Source organism: Camelus ferus, chromosome 11, assembly GCF_009834535.1.
Source record: "Camelus ferus isolate YT-003-E chromosome 11, BCGSAC_Cfer_1.0, whole genome shotgun sequence".
In the NCBI taxonomy this organism is placed as follows: domain Eukaryota; kingdom Metazoa; phylum Chordata; class Mammalia; order Artiodactyla; family Camelidae; genus Camelus; species Camelus ferus.
The window spans coordinates 32,310,998-32,335,839 of record NC_045706.1 but is presented as its reverse complement, the minus strand read 5'-3'; the positions used below and the strand labels follow the sequence as shown (position 1 = coordinate 32,335,839).

General features: G+C 36.8%; 1 protein-coding gene across 7 annotated transcripts in view; it reads left to right on the top strand.

The window, feature by feature from the left end:
* The window catches only part of PCGF5 (polycomb group ring finger 5), a 116,903-nt gene that overhangs the window by 70,610 nt on the left and 21,451 nt on the right, over positions 1 to 24,842 (top strand). For all 7 annotated transcript variants that reach the window (XM_032491337.1, XM_032491334.1, XM_032491335.1 and 4 more), the window contains exons 4-8: positions 4,067 to 4,122; positions 4,234 to 4,293; positions 6,765 to 6,913; positions 21,893 to 21,991; positions 24,644 to 24,733. In XM_032491337.1, the coding sequence (XP_032347228.1) occupies positions 4,067 to 4,122; positions 4,234 to 4,293; positions 6,765 to 6,913; positions 21,893 to 21,991; positions 24,644 to 24,733 (454 nt within the window). The remainder of the gene's footprint in view (positions 1 to 4,066; positions 4,123 to 4,233; positions 4,294 to 6,764; positions 6,914 to 21,892; positions 21,992 to 24,643; positions 24,734 to 24,842) is intronic.

The window sequence follows — 24,842 nt, the reverse complement described above, 5'->3', positions numbered from 1 at the left end:
GAGAAGTTGGCAGGTGAATATACAGATCTGTGGTTCAAGGGGGAGAAGTCTGGCTGGAGTTAAGTATCTGGTGGTCCTCTGTGTGTAGACGATGTTTAAAACTGTGAGACAGGATGAGATCACTGAGGCCGTGAGAGCAGAGGGAAGAGTGGAGGACCCAGGATTGATGCTGGAGCCTTCCGACACTGAGCGATCAGGGAGAGGAGGAGGAACCAGCAAGGGGAACTGAAGAGGCACAGTCAGTGCAGGAGAAGGAAGATCCCAGAGTGTGAAGCTTAGATGCCAAGCAGAGAGGAAAGAGTGATCCACTGTGCCTGATGTTGTGATCTGAGAACTGACGGTTGGATTTAGCACCCTGAAGGTCATCAGCCTTGACAAGGGCACTTGTCAGTAGAGCTATGAGGTAGAAACTAGCTGGATTGCTTCAAGAGAGAAAGGGAGGAAGAAAAATTAGAAACAGTGAGTAGAGACCACTCTTTCCAGTTTTGCCACAAATAGGGGCAAAGAAAGGGGGTAGTAGCTGTTAGGGGGAGTACAGTCAAGAGGGTTTCTATTTTGTTTTGACATGGGACAAAGAATGGTATGTTTGAAGGGAATGATCCAGGAGAGAGCAAAGAGTTAATAATAGTCGTGGAAGAGAGGGCACTGCTGAAGCCATGTTCTTGAGTAGGTAAGAGGGACTGGAACCTAAGAGTAGAAGAGAAGAGATGGGCTCCATCTGGAAGCACTGACAGATCATCTGCAGCAGCAGGTGGGAGGGCGGAGTACGCATGGGTGTAGGTGCCACAGGTGGTTATGGTGGCTGAGTCGGCGGAAGTTTGTGTCTCACTGAGGAGGAAATGTTTATTGGCCAAGAGTAAGGATGGAGAAAGGGGGTGTAGGAGTTTGAGGAGAGAAGTGTGTTGTCCAGGAAAGTGAGAGAATAAATGGACTGGGAAACTGTAATACGATTCCTGGCAACCTTAAAGGCACATCTGGGTTGTAGTTACAAATTCGAAGGGGTGTGGTTGTTTTTCCAGCCCATGGGTACACGCACATGTTAATGGAGAGTTGGGTTTAACCAGTGTTGTGGCTGTGCCAAAGAATTTTGAGCAAATGAGGGAGGGACAAGGGAATTGAAGGTACTACAGGGGTGTGGCTTTAATAACTGACTGTGGAGTAAATCCTGAGCTGGATGAGGAGGGCAGGGAGCAGTCGGATTGGCGAGGGATGATGTCTGACAGGGACAGAAATGGGACTGGTTGATTCCTGAACAGTTTGTACGTGGTAAGAAGAAATTCTTTTAGAGAATTGGGGAATAGGTACATGAAAAGTGAAGAAAAGAAAGCAGTGACTAACTTCAGGGAAGGAAAAAAGTTGAATGAGGAGATACCTATTATCAGAGTATACTGTGGATATTTATATAATCATAACCATGTCAACAGCGGATATTCAACAAAAACTGGCAGTAAGACTATCAGGAAGATGGGAGTTGTGAAAAAGTATGTTGAGAGGAAAGGGGCGTGGCAGGATGACTTCAGAGAACTAGACCTCTGTCTTCTGTTAAAGGGGGTCAGAAGAATCTAGGCAGCAGAAAAAGTATGACTTTGTGTTTTTATCTGTCTTTAATATACAAATGTGAAAGTAAATACTAGAAGGGGAGGACGTGGTTGGATTTGAAAGTGGTTGCCCCTGTGGTTGTAGGTATCAGAAACAAGGAGGGTGTAGCATGGGAATGTTGTATTTTAATACAAGGTTATGGGGAAGTTTGATCTGTAAATTATATATATGTATTACATTGATAAAACAAATACTAAATTAAGAAGAGGAATAGTGCTTCTTTTAAGTACTGCTACTTTTAAATAGTCTGGGAATACTCTGTGAACGAGTATTTACATCCTGAAGCATAAGGTAACATTGGTTTGGCTGGAGAGTAGTAGGCAAGAGTATTTGAGCCAGGAAGAAGAGCGCGAGGAGGAAGACAGATTGGATAGGGCAAGGCGTTCTTGGGGGTAACTGACGAAGCCCGCTGCCTCGAGAAGAGTGACAAGAGAACAGCACCAGGTGCCACTTGTAGGTCGGACCCGAGTTAGGTAAACACTTGAAGCCAGGTGGTGGGAAGACATTAGTTCTGGAGCAGGCAAATGATGATCACGTTAGTGCTTAAGGAAGATTGGTTCTGAGCACATCAGGGTAAGGGGAGATGTCTCCACGCTGTCCTCGCAGTGGGGTGGTAATTGAGGGAATGGAAGGATGGGAGGTGTGCGAAGACTGGGTTGGGAACACTGAGGAGGAGCTGTCTAGGGCTTGGTGAGTGAATGTGTAAGCAAGAGAGACAGAAGTAGGTTAAGATATCCCTTGCATTTTGAGCCTATTTGGGAGAGTTATGGTATCATTTCTAAAATTAATTTTTAAAAAGTAAGACAAGCATTCAATATTTTGTTGAAGGAGAACAGATGAGACAGTCTTGACATAGATGAACAGAAGGAGGTGCTTGAGGTAGTCAGCACCTGCTGGAAATGTGGAACTCGAGCTTGGCAAAGAGACGTGTGTCTGCGTGTGCCCAGTGTGTGTGTGTGTGCATGCGCATGTGCACTTGTGTGATCTGCCTGTATGTTGATTTTGAAGTCACAGAAGTGGATGAGATCCTCAAGGAAGGCAGCCCGTAGAAAAGGTGAGAGAGTACAAGGAGCAGAGCAAAGGAGAACACTGAGGTGTCAAGGTAGTCGGAAAAAGAAAAATATTTAGAGACAAAGAGAAAAAAAGAAAAAGGAAAGCATCAAAGGAAATTCTCAAGGAGGCAGCATCAGGCAACACTGACTAACAGCTGCAGAGCATTGTGGGAGAGAAATGACTTTGAAAATTAAAAAAATTTATATTATTTTTATTCTAAAATTTTTTTTAAATCTATTCAGTATGGAAGGTATGGATGATTTGGGGAGTTCAGTTGAGTAAAAGAATCTTAAGTGTGTATCAGAAGTCACATTGATATGCTTTCAAAGCTCTTCCAGTTGGAAGAAAAGATTGAGAAGCCATTAACAGCATGAAAAGACTAGGTTATGCCAAAGTTGGGAGTTTTTTCAGCTGTGAGAAAAGTATGTGTGTTTTTGGTCAGAAGAGTTGTGCAGCTGAGCAGGATGAGGGAGAGGAAGAGAGGATGGACGTTGTGGGAGCAAGAGAGTGAGATGAAGAAATGAAAGCCATGGAAAGGAGTTATACTCAGAGACAGAAGGAAGTGGAAAACAAGGACAATGTCAAGATAAATATTTTTTTACCTAGGAAGATTGAATGACTAAATGGTCTAAATTTACCAGAAGAGAGGAATGGAGATTATTTCCTTCATAGGAAAGAGGCAGAGTGGTAGACATTTTGCAAGTGACTGTATCAGCTATTGCTGCATAACAAACCACCCCTAAATTTCATGCTAAAACAATAATAAAAGCACTTATTCCTCACAATTCTGTGTGGCTCACAGATCTAGGTGGTTCTTCTGGTCTTTGCTGAGCTCACTCAGGTAACTGCAGTCAGCTGCTGCTCTGGTTGGCTGCTCTGTTATCTTGGCTGGCATCTGTCCTGTTGGGGGCTGTCTATGAACTAGTCTGAGGTGGCCTCAGCAGGGCAGCCTGATGTCTCATCCTCCAGACTTGTTCTCAGGGTGGCAGGATCCTAAGAAAGAGAGTACATCGAAGCACGTGATATGCCTCCTAAGGCTTGGGCTCAGAGCTAAGCACAATGTCACTTGTGCCCCATTCTGCTGGCCTGAGCATGTCTCAAGGCTGGCTGATATTCTCAGGGTGGAGAAATAGACTCCATCCCTTAATCAAGGGAGGACTTTCAAAGTCCTGTGCAGAAGGGGTAGATTGTAGAGAGAGCTGGGGGTGGGACCATTTTTGTCATCTGTCTACCAGTGGGACAGGCTAGAAGTAGATGTGCTCCACCTGCAGAGGGATTGAGTGTGGTACACATGCTAAAACTGTGTTTGTTCCATATTTTGTAAAACATATGAGATACAGATCTCAAAACTGTTTACATACTGGATTTTGATGTCTTCATTGTTAGTATATTCTCTGTTTTTCCTCTCTCAAAGGTTGGATAACACATTAGAGGAAATTATATTTAAGCTGGTCCCTGGACTACGAGAACGTAAGTTGCTCTTTGGGTTCTTGCAGATTTTTGTGTTTTATGAAACCACCATTTCTACTAAAGATTTCATGACTGCTTCTATTATCTTTATACTTTTTTCTTTTAAATTAGAAGAACTTGAGCGTGAATCTGAATTTTGGAAGAAAAACAAGCCTCAAGAAAATGGACAAGGTGACTTTTTTTTTTATGTTCATATCTGATAGACTCTCTCAAGTTATTCAGCTTTTTGTAGCTGTGGTGAAGTAATTTTTCTTGAAGCTCAAATTTCTCCTATACAATATTCATGTACTTTTTTGTTTACATTATGAACCTTTCTCTGATTAAGAATCTTATGTAAAATCATGAGATTTTATGTTAAATGCGTGTAAACCTAGAGTCACTCCAGCTGAGGTAATTGGAAATAGAGAAAATTGGACTTTAGGAAGAGAAAAAGGAGATGAAACAGAAAAGTGACCACTGGTTATAGCAGTGTTTGCTGGAAAGCTAAAGGAGACAAAAGTAAGAGACAGCTGTAGCCTGCAGCTAAAAACAGTGAGGGCTTTGCTGGGTTTTTTAATTTTTTATTTTATATGTTTAATAGGAGATGAAATTGGGGTGTAGCTGAGGGCCAGATCAGAGGAGCTTGCTGTGCTCTGATCGTCTAGAATGAGCTTTTCAGAGGTGGAGCTCAGACACTTAGGGAAATTTTCCCCAAAGCCTGTGCTAAGTGTCCAGACTTCCTTTTCGAGTCCCAGGAGACTTGGCAATCAGTAAATTTTAATACTAATTTAAGCAAAGTGGCAAACATTACTGGGCAGAGGAAAGGTTTTTAGTATGTATATAATTCACACAAAAGAAAAATAATACATCATATCTGATTTTAAAAGGAGGTAGGATCCTTTCCCATTGTTACTTAACATGAGATTTATTTCAAGATGGCCTAAATACGATTACAAATCCTTCAAGGATGTACATGTAGTTTTGTATTTTATAGGCTCACTTGTGAGCTCAGTCTTCCAGCCTGGTTTTCCCATAAGATCATAGGATCGTCAATTATTTATCACTTAAATGGCTTTCTCTTTTCATATATAAAGTGGGGATCAGAGTTTTATTAGTTCAACTTACCTGTACAGGGCTGACCTCCTATAGCAGGGGAGGTTTGAGAATAGTTTTGCATGACTGCAATAAGATAGCAAGGGATTATTTTTGATCTGTAACATCGAAATTGGCAAAGAAGCCAAGCCTGGCAAAAAAAAATGACTTTAACTAAAGGCTTGTTTTAACCAAGTGTAAATTGCAATTTAGACAGTAGTGCTAAGTAAAAATATAGGTAAAACTGAATGAATCTTCCAGTTTCTGACTACCTTCTCAAGAGGCCAGGGGCCAGGGCTTGTCATCAGAAGCCATGTGGTCAGGTTAGTCCGCAACTCTGTGTGTCTTCTGATTGACTAGTGAAGGACTACAGTCTACTTTGTGTTCGACTCCCTTACCCCATATTTCTCCCTTTTTAAAGTATTTTATCATATTTGGTCTTCAGTTTGGGTGGAGAATTTGGACCTTTTCTTGGAGCTTGAGTTTGGTTCATAAAGGCAATTCCTGTCTATGTGGATTCCATATAAAAAGGCAGAAGAAAGAGCCCACCTACCCTGTATGATACACTGTTAGGCTTTTACTGCAGTCATTAAAGAGGAACTAAATGGTCTTTTTTTTTCCTGGGCTTCTATACTTTAATGCTTGGCTGGCTGATTCTTTCAAGTTTCAGCTTTGAGATGTTTTATCTGGAAATCTTCCCTGAATCTCTGCTTCACCCCAGAGTTTGGGTTTATTGCCTCTGTTATAGTGCCCACATGGTCTGTCTTACCTCTCCCATTAGAGTCCTTACCTTTGGACTTTTCCATCTGTCTGTTTTCTCTACTTGCCTGTATCTCCTTCTATACCCTGACACGATGAGGGTGAGGATGGTAACACTCTAGTTTCAGTATTGTTCCCTCAGGCTTAGCACAATGCATGTCTAACAGAGTTAAATGCACTCAGTAAATGAGTCAACAGATACAGTTGCATTATTTGTAGGCTGCTGGTATTTCATAGGTTTAATACATTTGTTTATAATATGAAATATGCTATTCAGATTTATTTGGTGGAGTTTTAATATGTTACATAGCTACATACATGTTTAAAAAGTTAATCCATTCTACTCGTTATTTCATGAGCTAATTTTATGAATATCTAATAATTTGAAATTTTGAGACCTTAGAGACTATTTTATAGTTTGAAAAGAAGAGGACCTGGTTTTAAATTTGAATATATAGAGAATTTGGAAGTATTTTTATATCCTGTAAGTTTCTAAGTGGTCTAATCACTAATAGCAATCATTTTTGTGACCAAGTACATAGCTCATCCTGACTCTTTCATTTGGATCTCCCAGTGAGCCTAGAAATCATAAGCTGTGTTAATAAGTCATTGATGGTCTTTAAAAAGTATTTCCAGTGTTAAGTTGGTTGACATTTTAAAGGTATTAACATGTTCAGTTATTTTTCATCAAAATTGCTAACAAATGTTTTTTAAGTTTATTTTTATTTTGATGATTAGTATATTGTTGCTCAATTATAAATATAAAATCAACTTTGAGTTATATCTAACTTAGTCTTATTTAAATTATGCAGATGATACTTCAAAAGTTGACAAACCTAAAGTAGATGAAGAAGGTGATGAAAATCAAGATGATAAAGACTATCATAGAAGTGACCCACAAATTGCTATATGTCTAGATTGTTTACGAAATAATGGACAATCAGGGGACAATGTAGTAAAGGTGAGTGGACAAGGGACCTTTGTATTTTCATAATCACTTTATAGTAAACCTTTGATAATTTCTTAATGAATTTTTCTGATGTTTCAAAATGTTTGCTTTCAAAGTTTTTATTAACATAAACAAAGAGATTGTCATTCTCGGGCAGTCTCTTACCTGCAGATGGCCAAGTAGTTGCTCACTTCAGGCTCCTGATTTCCAACCCTCACAACTGAACTGTCCTGGGTCAATGCCACCACCTAGTGGCCAATGTGTAGAATCATGGCTGTGTTTCTCTTTCTGCCTCCTTTTATACCTTTGTTGGGAGTTCATATACAATGTTTTTCCTTTTTTAAGTGTGGTCACCAGCTCAGACTCAATCATTTCATGTTGGTCAGCATCATCAACTCTTTTATTCATCCTCTTCTCATTTTATCTTTTGTTTCTCTGTTTTTATTTGCAACTCAAAAAGCTATCCATGTCATGGCCAATACATTTTATGAATAATATAATTAATTGGTTTTTAAGTAAAACTGGATGTCATAAAGTACCTGGGAACTTTTAGAGTCCTTGTAGGCTCCCAGATGTTTCCTGCTGTGTCTGTCTCTAATCCTGGTTTCCATTCCTGTTTCCCTCTACCTGCTAATTGAACCTTTTTGTAAAGGAGCTCTATACTCACTTCTGTTGATTTTCTTTGGTCTTTAAATGGTTGTTTTCATTATAAATGTTTACTACTTTAGCTTCTAAATTGGTACATAGGTTTTTGTCATTTTATCCTAGCAAATATCAGCCATGGAGAATGTTGTTTCTCTTTGTATTGCATGTTTGTATTCAAATACCTATATTCAGTGTCTCTTATTTTCCTCTCCTTCCTGTGTGTGATCTGTAGGCCAGTGGGTTGAATTTTTCACTAATACATTTAATGTCATTTTCCTATTAGAGTTAAAAACAAATACATTTTCTACTCTGATTAGGTTGTCCCAGCATCTTGCAAAAAGGAATGTATATGAGCATAGTGATTCAATGAGTATTTATTCACTGTGTAGATATTAGTCAGTAAAGATGTTCGTAAGTTTTTTCACTCAAGGTACTTTGGTTAGGTCTCATGCATACAGAGTTATAATACAATAAGATTATTTAGTTAAGAGAGGTTGGTTGGGCAGGACTTGTGATAGAGTGCAGCAATCTTTAGAGAAGCAGCCGCTGTCCCTGTTTTATCCTCCAGGTGTCTCTATTGTTTTTTTATGCTCTGGTGCAGCAGCCTTTCCTTTTTGTAAGCTTTTTTCCCCTAGAGTTCTTAAATAACTTTACATCTCTCTATTCCAAATAATTTCTGCAATCCCCTTTTGGGGAGGTTCTTCTCAATAGAGCTTATGATTATCCTTTAGCTCTCTAATACGGGAGTTATTATCTTGTAGTGAAAATTAAGCCAATAGGAGGGTGGAATATCTTTTCATAAATAAATGTGAAGTCTACTTCTCTGCAGGATTTCTAGTATGAAAGTTTTAAAGCATAGACTTTTAGAAATCCATCTTAAAAATTAACTGCCCTCTGCCTTGATACTCTGTTTGGCATCTTTGACACCTTCATGCCAGTTGACCTTTTATTCATTCACTGTTTGCTTTATAGACTTTTTTTTCATCCTTGTGCCTTCATTCTTACAACAGCTTTTACTGCTTACATGACTCATATTCTGCTACCCTAATTCCCAGCTTTCCTCTCTGGCCATTCCTATACTGTCTCCACTGGCTCCACTTCTTCCTGTTTTCTTCTTGATACATGTGAGTATGGCCTCCATCCAGTTATTTCTCTGTATTTATACTAGGAAGGCACCTCCATTTTTTGTGGCTTCAACTATGCAGAGAACTTTTATTTACTTACTTATTTTTACATATATATATTTTTTTTTTTTACCAATTTTTTTCTAGTTTTTTTTTTTTTTTTTGGAGGGGTAATTTTATTTATTTATTTATTTTAATGGAGGTACTGGGGCTTGAACCCAGGACCTTGTGCATGCTAAGCATGTGCTCTACCACTGAGCTATACCCTCTTCCCTTTGCAAAGAACTTTTAAATCCCCCTTTCTAACCCTGCCATCTCTTCCAGGTTGAGGTATTTTATCTCTAACTACTTACAGAATCGCAGTTGGGGATTTCACTAATAGCTGAAACTTAAGATGTTTAGAGACAAATTCATTGTACTGTACTTTAACCTAACTTTACTCCAGACATGCAGTTTCAGTTATCACTACCATCTTTCAACCAGTCATACAAGTTCAGAATCATAGAGTCATTTTTGACCTTTTATCCTTTCCCTTCAACCAGTCATAAGTCATGCAAAATTTCCCTCAGTCTAGTGTTGCTCACATACATCTAGAGTTTTTAAAGTAGCCTCGAGTGTTTCCTGTATCCTTAATTTCTTTTATTTTCCGTGGCTGAGGCTGCAGCCTAAGTGTGTGCAAGGCAGAGCATGAAGCCCAGAGTCGTGGCCAGTATCAGGGTCAAATAGGAAATATTTTAGGTTCTGTGGGCCATACAGGCTTTGTTGCAACTGCTCAGCTTACTTGTTGCACTGCAGCAGCCAGAGATGGTCATGAATAAACTGGCATGCTTGCATTCCAGTAAAACTTTACTTAGGAAAATAGATAACCAGGCAGATGTGGCTTGAGGGCCATGGTCATAGTTTGCCACTTTCTGGCCTGTGGAATCAAGTCTTAACTCCTTGTGTTAACATTCAAGGCCTTTGAAGATTACCAACCCCTATTTTGATAAGTTTATGTCCCATTATTTCTGTCAGTGAACCCTCCTCTCTCCTCTCAAGACAAATGATAATTGCTTTATATGTGAATACCAACATATATGTTGGCACCTACATCTGACAAAGGATTGCATCCAGAATAAAGGCTCATATTGAGAATATTTAAAACCCTTTAAAACCTTGAACAGTCCTTCCCTTTTGTCAAGCCCTCCCTCTTCTCATCACTGTCCTAGACTTCTGTCAAGACCCAAGAGACCTCTGTTCTTTGTGATGTTTTTTCCACCCTAGTTAATCCCTTCTCTGAAATTCTGTCAAACTTGGCATTTACCACTCAATGAGGGTTGTCTGCTGTTAATTAAATCAGCACTTACTGTGTTCCTAAAGGTACCAGGCACTGATACTATCTTGTTGTTGTTGTTGTGTCTTGTCCTTTAAACTGGATTATACAGCACCTAAAGAGAAAGAAATTATGCCTATGTTCCTTTATAACTTCAGCCATCTCATTCCTCTGTAGTAGGATGAGAGTCTCAAATGTGGTGGTTAGACCAGTTGCATGTATAGTTTATACAGTATACCTACTGCAATTCAAAAGTCAAAGTCAAGAGCAAGAAGGCAATGAAAATAGAGTAACGACCTCCAAAAATTTGCTCCTTCATAAAAGCAATGAAAAAACTGGCAAAAACTCAGAATCAGCTGTGTCAGAAATCTGATAATTAACCAAAGGCTAAAATCCTTTGCAGAAGCCCATGGAGCATTAAGAAAAAAATGGCTGACTCTTGGGGAGAATAGTGAGCTTTGTGGCATTTTAACTTGTCTTAGTCCCACCGCCTACTCTGAGCTCTGGAATAGCCTTGAAAAAATTATATCCTACTTTTCCACCTCTCAGGCACCAAAGGGACAGAACAAAAATGGATCTTTTTCAAAGCTTAATTGCCAAATAATTATAATTTGGTGGTTCCTGGAATATCCCACTTACAAGGCTGTTTCTGTTAGACCTGACTTAGAGCTTGCCCAGTGGATAAAATCTTCTCTGTGGGCTAGGGAGAAGAAGGGGGAGGAACACTCATCAAAACTAATTACAGACAAATGTTTTAACTTCATGGCTATAAATAACATTAGAGGCAAACAATAGACTTAACCAAAAAGCTTAAAAGGAAAAGCTGAAGAATGAGATGTCTATAGATATCAAAGTCTATAGGGGCTTTGGAAAACTCAAAAATATTCCTGGGAATTTAGAAGGCCAGGCACATGCATAGGACTTTGTATATACTCAGGAAAGACACTAGTAGGCTGTAAACGCTCACCTTTGGCCGAACTTGAGGCTCTGCACAAGTGGGAAGTGAAGACTAAGGCAGAGTTGTCAACAGTCTGGGTAAATGATGGACTCATGCCCCAAAACTCATACAGGTCCCTCAGCAAAGACTGGGAGACTTACTGGTTCCAAGTGTATAAGGAAATTGCTGTTCAGTTGTTAGCTGACCACTAGGTAGAAACTTCAGTGGCCACATACCGTAGAGAATAAAGACTTCACAGAATTAATTTAGGAAAGTCATTAAACAATGAGAAATTAGAAAAAGCCACAGCAACAAACCCTGAAGAGCAGGCAGAAATTTGATTTCCACTGTTGCCACATTATTTAAAATGTCCAGTTTTCAACAAAATTGTGAAACAAATAGAAACAAGAAAGTATAGCCCATATACAGGAAGAGAAGCAGACAATAGAAAATGTCCCTGAAGACTCCAAGACATTGGACTTGACTAAATACAGATTTTTAAATCATCCATTTTTAATATATGCAAAGAACTAAAATCATGTTTAAATATCTAAGTGAAAGTACAAGAACAATCTCACCAAATAGAAAATACTAATAAAAAGAAATAATTTTTTAAAATATTCTGGAGTTAAAAAGTATAATAACTAACTGAAATGAAAAATGAACTGGAGAGGGTCAACAGCAGATTTGAGTCATAGAAGAATTTAAAAACTTGAAGGTAGATTGAGATTACTCAATTTGAGGAACAGAAAGAAAAGAAATGAAGATAAATGAGCAGATTCTCAGAGACCTGTAGGACAGCATCCAGCTTACCAACATATACATAATCAAAGTCCCCAAAGGTGAAGACGAGAGAAAGGGGCAGAAGGTATATTTGAAGAAATAATGGCCAAAAACTTATCAAATTTGATGAAAAACATTAAACATCCCAGATGCTCAACAAACTCCAGGTGTGATAAAGAAATTCATAGCTAGACCCATCATGATCAAACTATCGAAAGACAGAGAATCTTGAAAGCAACAATAAAGAAGTGACTTATCACAAGTGATGTTCAGTGGATGTTCAATAAGATTAGCAGCTGACTTCTCATCAGAAGTTATGGATGCCAGGCGGTAGGATGACATATGCAAAGTGATGAAAGAAAAAAACTGTCAACCAAGAATTCTGTGTGCATCAAAAATCTATATCCTTCAAAAAAGGAAGAAGAAATTAAGGAACTCCCAAATAAACATAAACCAAGAGACTGTGTCACTACCAGACCTTCTCTGCAAATAATGAAGGTCATCCTTCAAACTTCAATGAAAGGACACTAGAGAATAACTCAAATGCACGTTAATAAAGAGCTCTGGTAAAGGTAACGGTACAGGTAAATATAAAAGGCAAAATGAAGGTATATTTTATTTGTAAACTTTTTTGTCTCCTATCTGATTTGAAAGATGACTGCAAAGCAGTAACTCTAAATTTGTGTTAATGGGCACATAAGTATAAAGATGGAATTTGTGACAAAAATAGCATGAAGGGGACGAGAGGGATAAACAGCTACAGAGAAGCAAATTTTTATATGCTACTGAAAGTAAGATAGTATTCTTCCAAGTAGACTATTATAAATTTAGATGTTAATTATAATCCTCAGGGAAATCACAAAAAAAGTAACTTGAAAATATATAGTAAAAGAAAAAATTAAAGAGCTATTTTCTAGTATATCATTTTAACACAAAATAAAATGATACTTGAGAAATAGAGGAACAAAAGGCCTAAGACATAATAGAAAAAAATTTTAAATAGCAAATATAAATCCTACCCTATCAGTAATTACCTTAAATGGAAATGGATTAAATTCCCCAGTTAAAGGCAAAAATTGGGCAGACTGGATAAAAATACATGATACAACTTGTCTTGTCTACAAGAGACGTACCTTAGATTCAAAGACACAAATAGGTTAAAAGTAGGACACTGGGAAAAGAAATACCATGCAAACATTAACCAAAAGAGCAGAAGTGGCTATAGGAAAGTCAGGCAATGGACTTTCAGACAGAAATTATTATCAGAGACAAAGAAGGATGTTTCTATAATGATAAAAATGTTAATCATCAGAGCAATATAGCAGTTATTAATATAAATGCACCTAACAGCAAAATATATGAAGCCATAACATATATGAAGCAAAAACTGACAGAATTGAAGGGAGAAAGAGACAATACCACTTTCAATAATGGATTTCAATATGACAGTTTTTAAAGATTTGGGGGGGGGTGACAAGAAATAATTAGGTTATTTAGTTATTTATTTAATGGAGGTACTGGGGGATTGAACCCTGTACCTTGTGCATACTAAGCATGCACTCTACCACTGAGCTGTACCTCTCTACATACACACATTTTCAATAATGGATAGAACAAATAGGAAAAAAAGGTCAATAAGGCAATAGACAATTGGAACAGCACCAAAACAAACTGTACCTAACAGACATCTATATAATGCTCTACCCAACAACAGCAGTGTACACATTCTTCTCAAATACATATGAAACATTCATCAGGGTAAATCTTATGTTAGGCTACAAAAGAAATTTCTGTAAATTTAAAAGGATTGAAATCATACAAGCTATATCCTTCAACCCCAATGGAATTAGAAATCAGTAACAAGATGAAACTTGCCAAAATTCCCAAATGTGTGGATATTAAGCAACATACTCTTAAATAAGCAGTATGTCAAAGAAGAAATCACAAGGAAAATTAGAAAATACTATAAGATGAATGAAGATGAAAGCATAACACACCAAAACTTACAGGATGTGGTAAAAGCAGTGTTTAGAGGGAAATTTATACCGATGAACACCTACATTAAAACAGAAGAGAGATCTCAAATTAATAACCTAGTCTTATACCTTAAGAAACCAGAAAAAAGAACAAACTATAAGGAAGCAAAAGAAAGCAATTAATAAAGATTTGATTAGGAAAAAATGAAATAGAGAATAGAAAAGCAATAGAGAAAGTTAACAAAACCAAAAGGTTGTTCTTTGAGAAGATAAAGAAAATTGGCAAATATTTTGCTGGACAAATTAAGAAGAAAAGAGGACTCAACTTACTAAAATCAGGAATGAAAGAACAAATATTACTAGCAACCTTACAGAAATAAGATAGGATTATAAGAGACTGCTATGAACAATAGAATGCCAACAAATTAGATAACCTAGATGAAATGGAAAATTCCTAGAAAGACACAAACTACCAAAACTGACTCAAGAAATACAGAAATCTGAAGACCTATTATAACAGGCAAAGAGATGAAATTAGTAATTTAAAAAGAAAAAAAAGGTTCCCAGAGAGAAAAGCCCAAATGTTTTAATTTGAATTGACATCTGTTTTTCATAAACTCTTTAAAAGATAGAAGAGGAAGGAATAGTTCCCAGCTCATTCTGTGAGGTCAGTATTAATCTGATACCAAAACCAAAGACATCGCACTAAAAGAACTTCTGTGCATCAAAAGGCACAATCAACAGAGTAAAAAGCCAGCCTATGAAATGGGAGAAAATACTTACAAGTCATAATTTTAGGGGCTAATATCCAGAATGTCTAAAGAACTCTAAAACTCAACCACAAAAATAATCCAATTAAGAATTGGGTAAAGGGGTTAAATAGACATTTCTCTGCAGATGATATACATCTGGCCAACAGGCATATGAAAGGATACTTAGCACCACTAATCATCAAAAACGCAAAATGGCTTAAAGGCTTAAACATAAGACAAGGCACAATAAACCTCCTAGAAGAAAACACAGGCAAAACATTCTCTGACATAAATCTTAGCAGTGTTCTCTTAGGGCAGTCTACCCAGGCAATGGAAATAAAAGCAAAAATTAACAAATGGGACCTAAGTAAGCTTATAAGCTTTTGCACAGCAAAGGAAACCATAAGCAAAATGAAATGACAACCTACAGAATGGGAGAAAGCATTTGCAAATGATATGACTGACAAAGGTTTAATTTCCAGAATATATAAACAGCTCATACAACCTAATAACAAAAAAACCAAACAACCCAATTCAAAAATGGGCAGAAGACCTAAACAAGCAATTCTCCAATGAAGATATACAAATGGCCAATAGGCAAATGAAAAAATGCTCAATGTTGCTAGTTATCAGAGAAATGCAAATCAAAACTACAATGAGATATCACACCAGTCAAAATTATCATCATTCAAAAGTCCACAAACGATAAATACTGGTGAGGGTGTGGAGAAAAGGGAACCCTCCTACACTGTTGATGGGAATGTAGTTTGGTGCAGCCATTATGGAAAACAGAGATTTCTCAAGAAACTAAAAGTAGACTTATATATAATCGAGCAATCCCACTCCTGGGCATATATCCAGAGGGAACTCTGATTTGAAAAGACACATGTACCCCAGCGTTCATAACAGTGCTTATATGCAATAGCCAAGACATGGAAACAACCTAAATGTCTATCAACAGATGACTGGATAAAGAAGTTGTGGTATATTTATACAATAGAATACTACTCAGCCATAAAAAAGAATAAAATAATGCCATTTGCAGCAACATGGATGGACCTAGAGATCATCATTCTAAGTGAAGTAAGCCAGAAAGAGATTATCACTATTATTATTATGATTATCACTTATATGTGGAATCTTAAAAAAAAAGGCAGGGGGGACACTAATGAACTCATCTATAAAACAGAAACAGACTCGCAGACATAGTAAACAATCTTATGGTTACTGAGGGAAAGGGAGTCGGAAGAGATGAATTTGGGAGTTTGAGATTTGCAAATATTAGCTACTATATATAAAAATAGATTAAAATTTTTCTTCTTTATGGTACAGGGAACGATGTTCAATACCTTGTAATAACTTTTCATAAAAAAGAGTATGAAAATGAATATGTGTATGTACATACATGACTGGGAACATTATGCTGTACACCAGAAATTGACACATTGTAACTGACTGTACTTCAGTTAAAAAAAACCACCACTAAATGCAGTTTGGTGCTGCCACTGTGGAAAACAGTATGGAGATTCCTCAAAACACTAGGAATCGACTAACCATATGACCCAGGAATCCCGCTCCTGGGCATACATCCAGAAGGAACCCTACTTCAAAAAGACACCTGCACCCCAGTGTTCATAGCAGCACTGTTTACAATAGCCAAGACATGGAAACAGCCTAAATGTCCATCGACAAATGACTGGATAAAGAAGGTGTGGTATATTTATACAGTGGAATACTATTCAGCCATAGAAATGACAACATAACGCCATTTGCTGCAACACGGATGTTCCTGGAGAATGTCATTCTAAGTGAAGTAAGCCAGAAAGAGAAAGAAAAATACCATGTGAGATCGCTCATATGTGGAATCTAAAAATATATATATAAGTAAATAAATACACACACACACACACACACACACACACACACACACACAACAAACAGACTCATAGACATAGAATACAAACTTGTGGTTGCCAGTGGGGAGGAGGGTGGGAAGGGACAGACTGGGAGTTCAAAATTTGTAGATACTGATAGGCATATGTAGAATAGATAAACAAGACTATACTGTATAGCACAGGGAAATATATACAGTATATACAAGATCTGGTGGTAGCTCACAGTGAAAAAGAATGCGACAATGAATATATGTATGTTCATGTATAACTGAAAAATTGTGCTCTACACTGTAAACTGACTATAACTCAATTAAAAGAAAAAGAAAAAAAACCACCACTAATCATCAGAGAAATGAAAAGCAAAACCACAATAATGTATCACCTCACATCCTTTAGGATGGCTACTATCAAAAACAAAACAAAACATAAAAACAGGTTTTAGTGAGGACAGACATGGGAACCTTTGTGCACTACTGGTGAAATTGTAAAATGGTGCACTGTCTATGGGAAACAATGTGGGGTTCCTTCAAAAATTAAAAACAGAATTGCCTTATGATCCAGCAACCTCATTTCTGGGTATATATCCAAAAGAATTGAAAGCAGAATCTGGACATCCACGTTCATAGCCGCATTATTCACAATAGCCAGGAGGTGGAAGCATTCCAGATGTCCATCAGCAGATAAATGGATAAACAAAATGTAGTGTATACAATGGAATATTATTCAGCCTTTAAAAGGAAGGAAATCCTGTCATATCCTGCAACATGGATGAACATGAGGATGTTATGCTAAGTGAGATAAACCAGTCACAAAAAGACAGATACTGTGTGATTCCACTTGAGGTATCTAGTCAAATACATAGAAACAGAAAGTAGGATGGTGAGTACCAGGGCTGGGAGGAGAGGGTAAAAAGGAGTTGTTACTGTAGTTTGTCACAGTGAAAAAAAGCTGAAGATCTATTTCACAACGGTGTCAGTATACGTAACACTGCTGAACTATACACTTAAAAATGGTTAAGATGGTAAGTTTTGTGTTACATGTTTTTTAACACAATAAAAATTGCAAAAAAGTTTAGAAAAAAAGAAAAATTATGACCAGTTTGTGAACACAGATGCAAAAATCCTCAACAAAATACTAACAAACTGAATCCAGCACTATATGAAAAGGACTGTACACCATGACCAAGTTGGTTGGTCCAGTGGTAATACGCCAGATTAATAGGATAAAGGGGTAAAAACTACATACTCATCTCAGTAGATGAAGGGAAAGCATTTGACAAAATCCATTACTCTTTCTTGGTAAAAACACTTAAATTAGGATTAGATGGGAACTACCTTGACCTGAAAAACGGCATCTACAAAAAAATCCACTGCTGTCATCATAGTTAACTTTAAAACCGTGAAAGCTTTTCTCTTGCGATAAGGAATAAGACAAGGATACCTGCTCTCACCATTTCTGTTCAACATTGTGCTGGAGGTTCTAGCTAGAGGAGTTAGACAAGAAAAAGATAAAATCATCCAGACTGGAAAAGAAGTAAAACTATCTCTGTTTGCAGATGGTATGGTCTTATATATAGAAAACCCTTAAGCATCCACAGAAAAACTACTTTAGCTAGTAAACAAGCTTAGCAAGTTTGCAGGATACAACAGTTAAAGATAAACATGGAATGTACAATCTAAAAATGAAATTAAGAAAGTATTTGTCTTACAGTAGCATCAAAAATAATGAAATAGGAATATACTTAACCAAAAAAGTGTAAGATTTGTGTACTGAAAACTACAAAACATTGAAAGAAATTAAGAAGTCCTCAATAAACGGGAGGGTATTCCATGTTTATGGATTAGAAAACTTACTTAATGTTGTTAAGATCACAGTTCTGCCCAAATTGCTCCTCAGATTCAGTGAAAATTCTAACTACCTTTTATGGCAGTCCTAAAAGTCTTACAGAAATCCAAGGAAGCTAGAATAGTCAAAACACTCCAAAGAACAAAAGAATTCGAACAAAAGCCCAAATTCCAAAGCTCTAGTAATCAAGACTGTGATACTGGCATAAGTATAGACATATAGATGAGTGAAATAGAATTGAGAGTCAGAAATAAATCTGTATTATCTCCAATGAGTTTATTTTTGACACAAGGCCAAGTTAATTCAAGGAGAAGGAACATCTTTTCAACAAATGATGCTGGAATAACTGAATATCCCACATGTAAGAAATGAAGTTGGGTTCCTACCTCATGCTGTATACAAAAGTTAATTCAAAAATGGATCAATACTTAAATATAACAGCTAAACTATAAAACTCTTAGATGGAAACATAGGGATAAATTTTCATGACCTTGGATTTGGCAGTGGACTCTTAGAAATGACACCATCAGTACAAGCACCAAAAGAAAAAATTGATAAACTAGACTTCATCAAAATTAAAAACTTTTGTACATCAAAGAGCACTATCAGCAAAGTGAAAAGACAGCCTGCAGAATGGGAGAAGATATTTGCAAGCCACATATATGATATAAAGGAGTGTTAAAAGTTAACAAAAAGATAATCCATTTCTTAAGTGGGTTTTCAATAGACATTTCTCCAAAGAAAGTATACAAATAGCCAGTAAGCACATTAAAAGATACTAAACATTATTAGTCATTACAGCTGTGCAAATCAAAATCACCATGAGGTACCACTTCACATCCTCTACGATGCTGTAATTTTTTAAAAAGGAAAACGATAAATATTGGGTAGAATGTGGAGAAGTGGAACCTCTATGCATCACTGGTGGGAAGGTAAAGTGATGCGGCTGCTGTGGAAAACAGTTTGGCAGTTCCTCAGAAAGTTAGTTACCATACGACCCAACAGTTCCACTCCTGAACGTATACCCAAGAGAATCGAAAACATAGTCATATAAAATCTTACACATGAATGTTCATAACATTACTCATAATCACGGAACAGTCAAAACAGCCCAGATGTCCATCAGCTGATGAATGGATAAACAAAATGTGGTAAATCTGCCCCGTAGAATATTGTTCGGCTATAAACTAGAATCAAATACTAATACATGCTACAGCACATACAGCATGAATGAAACACAAAAGGCCTTGTATTGCATGGTTCCATTTGTATGAGGTGTCCAGAATTGGCAGTCCCACAGACACAGAAGGTTAGATTAGCAGTTGTCAGGGGCTGGGCAGAGGGAGGAATGAGTATGCTGCTGTTGGGTATGGAGCTTCTTTGGGCGTGATGAAAATATCCTGGGCTTAGATAGTGGTAATGGTTGCACAACCTCATGAATATACTGAAAACTACTGCACTGTATGCTTTAAAAGGGTGTCTTCTATGGCATTTGAATTATATTTCAGTTTTTTAAAAAGTCAGAGTCAAGTTTGACAATTGCTTTAGCTGGTGGAGATACTGACCTACCACTCTGAAGAAGGGGAAGGGAGGAAAGCAGGGTGTTTCTTTTCAATAACGAAATAAAAACAGTCAGTAGTCATTACCATAAGAATTAGAATTTATTTCATTGTACCCTAGGACCGGAAGCCCATCTAACTTGTGATATGGACCACCATCTGATTTCGGATCTGGTCTTTAACTCTTCTAAAAACAAAGGGATACAGAGTGAAAAAGCCTCTAGGGTAGAAGCAGAAAGCCTCTTAGAAGCAGAAAGGAGCCTTTTTTGAACTATTCCTCTTCTGGCCTGAGTTAGAAGGGACAGGTCAGAAGTCAAGGGGATTGTGCCATGAAAGGGAAAGTTAACAATCTTGAAACACAAAACAAATCTTTGCCATATATTATTTCTTCAAATACACAGGTGTGCTGAAATGTTAATCCCCTCAGGACAGCGGGGCAGGGCCTGGGCCGCACATCCACTGCCCCAGCACCTCCCACCATGTGTAGTAGGGATGTTTCCATTTCCAGTGTGTGTTATGAAATGAAGTGGTTAGGGAAGGATCACTGCTCTAGGGTCATCTTTTTAAGATTGTCTCCACCAGCCTCATTATCATCTACTGAGCACTCTTAATTGTCATTACCCCTCTTAAAATATGTCAGCTGCCTTTCAGAGAGCTGTACAGCAATTCCCAGGTGTACCTAGCTAGGAAACAACAAGGTTAATTTGGTATAATTGTAGCATATTCTAACAGAGAGAGAACGCATAATTGTTTTAGTTTTATTTCCAAAATGCTTAAAAATCAAATATTAAATAATCCAGCCTGGAATTTTGTTAGAGATTGATATCAAATTTTGTTGGATTATAAATTCCAGAAACAAGCTTTTGCATAGTTTTTAAAATCTGAATTCTTCTGACATCTCTATACTTATAATTTCAAAAAGATTATGAGTAGTGACTCCAGGTCATTTTCTCCAGGTTCTTTCAACATTAGATTTCCCTGCAAATGGGATATACTCGAAGGGTCTTCTGGTACCCTCACATTATTCTCTGACTTAACTGTGACCTATGAAACGTGATAACAGTTCTTTATAAGCTGTTTGGAGCAAGAAAATAGATAAGAACCTCGGTGTGCTTGAGGTGATAGGAGCAGTCAACAGAGAGAACGTCTGTGTGTGTGTCCTCCCTTTGTCTGCGTGCTGTCTAGGGTGTCAGTCTTGCCATGCTATGTTTTGCTTTAATGTAACTATTAACTTCTGTTTTCTTTTAATGGATCCTCTACCATCTGAATTGTGACCAAGTGTCATTTGTAGATCAGTTTCTCTTGGTCTTTGCTGGGAAATATGTTTTGCTAGGAATACATTTTGACTGGATAGTTCTACTTTTGACTTAGTCAACTTAAGAACTTCTCCAAATTGATGACCTAATTTCCTAAACATGTAAGTAGAAGTAATACTTCATATTTTTAAAAGATTAAATTGCTGGGTTTTGTTTTTGTTTTAATATTGGTAATTTTTAAGGTTTGGGGATATAATTTTGTTTCACAAATTAGTTCATGTTTATCGTGTCCACAGCCTCATTTTGACTTGTTTTCAGTTTGGGTGTCCATTCTGGTTCGGTTCTTACGTTTTAGTGAGAAAAATCAAGGCACATAGAACATTGTTTTTCCAGTAAAGTACTGCCAACAGCCCACCAGACACTGACTGGGCGTTTCCCCCCAACCAGGAGTCCGTGCTGCATGACTTTTAGCTGGTGGGGACTTCATGGCCTAATTGGCCTCTCTCTGTTGAACCCTAGGGCTCCTTAGAGCCCCATTTGAAATCATGGCTCTTTTTAAAAATAGTTAAAAGTTACGAGATTTTTTGTTTACTGTGCCTAATACTTTCAGAAGTGACATATAATAAAATATTTTATATGCTTTATCATCTGAGCTCATGATGTGTTCTCTACCAAAATGTCTAGAGAAATGCAGATTGTCTATTTGCAAGGATTTTCTTAGTACATGAATATCATGTAAATATCCAAGAATTAGGAACACTTTTATTTACAAATACTAAAGAGCTGTAAATTGAAACATTTTCAGAATACGTTTTTAGAATACTCAAAATGATAGTGGAAATGACACCTGTAGTTTTATTCAAAGCAAGATGGAGTATTTTCATTTAGTAATCTTTATTTTCTTTAGGGTTTAATGAAGAAATTCATTCGATGTTCTACACGTGTAACTGTGGGAACTATTAAAAAATTTCTAAGTTTAAAACTAAAACTTCCAAGTTCTTACGAGGTAAGCTAATAATCTAATCTTGATCATTTTGGCAATTATAATCTGAAATAAAATTCTAACAAAAAATAAAAACTGAATATATATATTAATTGATTTTTGTGCAATCTGATTATTTTCATGTTAAAATTTTAATTTTTAGAATGTAATATTCTGTTTAGGCAATCTGCATTTTTTTAATTTAATATCCTGATTAAAACATGATACTAATAAATATAGCATTTTATAATTATAGGAGATATTTAAATAACTTTACATTAAGTATTCTTGAAATAAATATTGTAGCTAAATGGATTCCTTTTATGCCAACATTCTTGATGGTGTGTCTTTTTAAATTTGAGACCTTTTAGATCCATTTTAACCAATTCTTTATAGACTTCTTTTTCAGAATGTAAAATATTGTCCTTTTATCAAAAGGAATTTTGTAATTAATGTTCCTTTAGTTCCATGATATGCAAAAGTGATATTGTTTAGCACTAGGTAAAACCAGCACATTGTATCTGCATCAGTGTAGTTTACTAGTTTCTTTACAGGAGAGAGCAGTTGCCCTGATATTGATCACAGCACAACTTGTAATGTGTTCAGTGTTTAGAGAATGTTTATGATCCTAGGAATATGGCTGTAATTTATAACATAATGTGGAAACGTGGCTACCACTTCTCGTCTACCCAAGTGGCACTCTTAACAACTTGTATTAATTTCCTCTTCCACCCCTTTGGGTTCCGCTAGTAGCATCTTAAAAAAACTAAAGCCAAGGCTAAGTTTCTCATATAAACAAAGACATCAGAGTAACATAGTTTTTAGGCTTATGTACAATAATATTCATATGAACAGTTATCATAGCAGAAATAAAATAGGATTTGAACATAGACATTGACAAGTATTAAGTCTCTATTTTGAGGAAGCCCCTCATCCTGAACTTATTTTAAAATATCTTGCAGGTGAATAATTAATCTGTGAATTAAAAATTCTTATGTGTCCAGCCCTACAAATAATAAAAAATTTCCAGAGATAGCAACTTCTACATTAAAAAAAAAAATTGTGAACGTTAATCAAAGCCCTATGTACTTGGTAAAAGTAAAAGATAATAACAACTTATAGATATAGCAACAGTGAAAATAGAATATGAAATTGTTTTTATAATTTGGTTTTGCACTTTATTCTCTTCTTGCAAAATACCCCTTGCAGTTTTATTTCTTTACTTGTAAGTGTGACTCATTGAGTTATTTTCTAGCTTTCAGGAAGTTGTTAGAGCTGAGAGAACTGTTACTCTCATACACACTGTCTGACTGCTGGCACTTACTGCATTTCTCTGTAGAAAAGGATGGAAGGGAAGAGACTGAATCCACTGACAGCTCCTTATCTCTCCCACTGCAAAGGGCTTTCCCTATGATTTTTAGTAATATTTACTATTTCCCCTTTATTTTGCTGCCCAACCTGTAAGGGGATGATTTAGTGAGACACCTAACAGCTGAAGCTTCTGTAGCAGCATTGGTGGTTGGAGCAGGATAATTTAGTTTTAAATGACAATCAAAGAAGCAGTGTACCTGATTAGGAATTGCGTACTAAGTAAGCCCTTTTACTTCTTCACTTATGCATTTGTTTTACAGGCAAGATAAAGAAAATAAAATTATCTACTTTGTGCTTTTAAAAATAAAATGGTGTCTGAAGAACACTTTGAGGTCCACTTAAATCACCATAAATCAAAACATCAATATCATTTAGCTAATAATTTGTCTAGTACAGTTGGAACTGTACTGATTTTAGACTTACAGTTCAAAACTCTAGTTTCTGTCTAGCCACACAAGAATTATTTAAACCCATTCTTCTTCCCCCTTTTCACACTTTAAATTAAATCCTATCAGTTTGCTTTTAATATCTAGAGAACCGAAATGTTTTATTTATAGGGACCTATGATAAATGTTTGTTTAATGATGCCCTGTTGAATTCGTAAATCATAGCCACAGCTCCTAGTAACTCTGGAGCAGAAATGAGCTCTGGCATGAGTATGACCCTTTTTTGAAGTTCCATACAAGTTGGAAAGAGGTCCCTGAGGTATTATGTAAGTTACCAACCAGACAAAGCAGAGAGCTGCAGAGCCCTGGCAGATGCAGGCCTGAAGCACTGTCCTGACTGTTCTGACAGCTTGGATGCCTCGAAGGCCCCAGAAATCATACCCACATCCATCCTTTACCCTCTTCAAATACAAACTAATGAAAAAGAGGACAGCAGCTCCTTCACATTTTGGGAAGGTTGAAAGGATCCAAAAGGCAAAGGTGCCGTGAGGAACTGTGAGGTGTCCACCATTTCTTCTCATTCAGTAAGAGGCTGTCACAGAAATGTCTAAAATCTCAAAGATTGCAGAGACATAGACTAAGAAAGCTCACACTGCATTTCAAAACTGTGTGTGATCTTGAGATAGGACTGTGTAGGACAGGACAGATGCTGGTTCATGTTATATCTGAATTGTTAATACCTGCGAGGTGAACCAGTGCTCTTAGCAGAAAGAGTCAGTGTTCTTTTTAAATAATGGATACTACTTCTATTTTGTTGTAGCTAATTGAATCTTTTTTGAAATTTGGAAAAGAATGTGTAAAACAGTAATGAATTCAAAATTAACTTCTGTTAATGGATCTGTAACTGTTCTTTTTAAAGTTGGATGTGCTGTGCAATGGTGAAATTATGGGGAAGGATCACACTATGGAATTCATCTACATGACAAGATGGAGACTAAGAGGCGAAAACGTAAATTGCTTTTATCTTTACCTATGTGTGTATTTAGTTACTTACCATTACATTACTCAAATTTAGCAGTATTACTTAGATTCTTATTAAAAAAAAAAAAACTAACTAG